The sequence below is a fragment of the Ctenocephalides felis genome, unplaced genomic scaffold, assembly GCF_003426905.1.
Source record: "Ctenocephalides felis isolate EL2017-DRISC unplaced genomic scaffold, ASM342690v1 CF-g0.4_SCAFFOLD_02296, whole genome shotgun sequence".
Classification (NCBI taxonomy): Eukaryota; Metazoa; Arthropoda; class Insecta; order Siphonaptera; family Pulicidae; genus Ctenocephalides; species Ctenocephalides felis.
In genome coordinates, this window is record NW_020538450.1 from 1,299 (window position 1) to 2,819 (window position 1,521).

At 35.4% G+C, this 1,521-nt stretch overlaps 1 protein-coding gene across 1 annotated transcript; it reads right to left on the reverse strand.

Annotated features, from left to right (window-relative positions):
- Positions 1-248: 248 nt before the first annotated feature.
- Positions 249-754, reverse strand: LOC113380660 (uncharacterized mitochondrial protein AtMg00820-like). The gene is made up of 2 exons (XM_026619818.1): positions 576-754; positions 249-528 (listed from the first exon to the last, which is right to left on the reverse strand). The coding sequence occupies exons 1-2, from the start codon at positions 752-754 to the stop codon at positions 249-251; spliced, it is 459 nt and encodes a 152-aa protein (XP_026475603.1).
- Between the last annotated feature and the right edge of the window lie 767 nt (positions 755-1,521).

Below are 1,521 nucleotides of genomic sequence, written 5' to 3' on the forward strand. Positions count from 1 at the left end.
GTTCATACTTAGATTTTCTGTAACCCAGCCCAAGTAAAACTGTCTCAACCTTTTGATACCAACTCGAGACGATTGTTTCAAAACCATATACAGCTTTTTTAATTTCAATACTTTGCTACTGTTATCTCTATAGCCATCTGGTTTCTTCATATATACCAATTCTTTCAAATGTCCATTCAGAAAAGCTGTTGTGACGTCTAAATGCGTTATGCTTAATCCTAATCTCACTGATAAAGCCATTAATAATCTTAAGGTGAATGCCTAACGACTGGAGAAAAAGTCTCATCATAATCTACACCATACTGTTGAGTGAAACCTCGAGCTACCAACCGAGCTCTATATCGTACTTGGTTTTCAGTATCTACTTTTCGTTTAAAAACCCACTTGCAGTCCACTATACTACAGTTTTCTGGCATATTCACTAACTCCCAGGCCTTATTTTCCTCGAAAGATTTTAATTCTTCAGCTATAGCGTCCATCCAATATTGCTTGTCTGGTCTTGACATTGCTTCCTTAATTGTTTTGGTTCTTCCATTGGAAAGTTGTTACACGCGTATGTGACATAATCATCAAACGTTTTCTTCTTTCTTGTTCTTTCAGACTTTCGTATTTCTATAATATTTTGTTCATGATCACTGCCAGCATTTTGATCCTTTTCTTCAGTTACAGGCTGCATTTCATTAACCCCCACTGAAACACTGTTCTCTACTGGTTCTATTGGGTTCTTGCTAGGCTCGTCGTCAATAGTTTCCATAATAACTACATTTCTACTGTGGAAATTTTATTTGTGACTGGATCAAAATCTATATCCTTTACGTTGTCTGCATATCCGATCAAAATCTTTCTAACAGATTTTCTGTCCCGTTTTGATCTTTTCTGCTTCGGTACATGATCCATTACAACGCTTCCAAATATCTAATGTGACTAACATCAGGTTTTTTCTTCCACCATAATTCAAAAGGTGTTTTTGTTAGATCACTTGTTACACTTCTGTTCTTCAATATGCTGCTGTATTAACAGCCTCTGCCCAGAACTTTTTATCTAACTGACCATCAAATATTAGACATCTGGCCTTTTCTACCAAAGTCCGATTTAGTCTTTCAGCAATCCCATTTTGTTCAGGTGTATATGGATTTGTTCTTTGATGAATTACCATTTTCTTTCAAATATTTTCTTCTCAAATACTCATGAAATACTTTATTACAATATTCGCCACCGTTATCAGTTCTTAGTGTTTTAATTGGCATACCCTGTTGCTTTTCAACGACAGCCCTAAACTCTTTGAAGCAACGAAGAACTTCATTTTGACTTTGACTTTAAAAAATAAACAAAACACATCTTTGAATAGTCATCTTGAAAACTCAAGAAATATCGCGAACCACCTATAGATAACTGTTCCATTGGACCGCAAACATCAGACTGAACTAATTCCAGAACTTTTACTGCTCTTGAACCTTTGTGTTTGAATGGCAATCTAGTTTGCTTTCCTTCACAACAAACTATACAATTATTTATGTCTGA

Excerpts from the sequence above, each read along its gene's own strand:
- LOC113380660 (XM_026619818.1), bottom strand. The coding sequence starts at position 754 with ATGGAAACTATTGACGACGAGCCTAGCAAGAACCCAATAGAACCAGTA. Across the intron at positions 529-575 it reads AGAACAAGAAAGAAGAAAAC|AACCAAAACAATTAAGGAAG; the intron begins GTTTGATGATTA and ends TTCCAATGGAAG.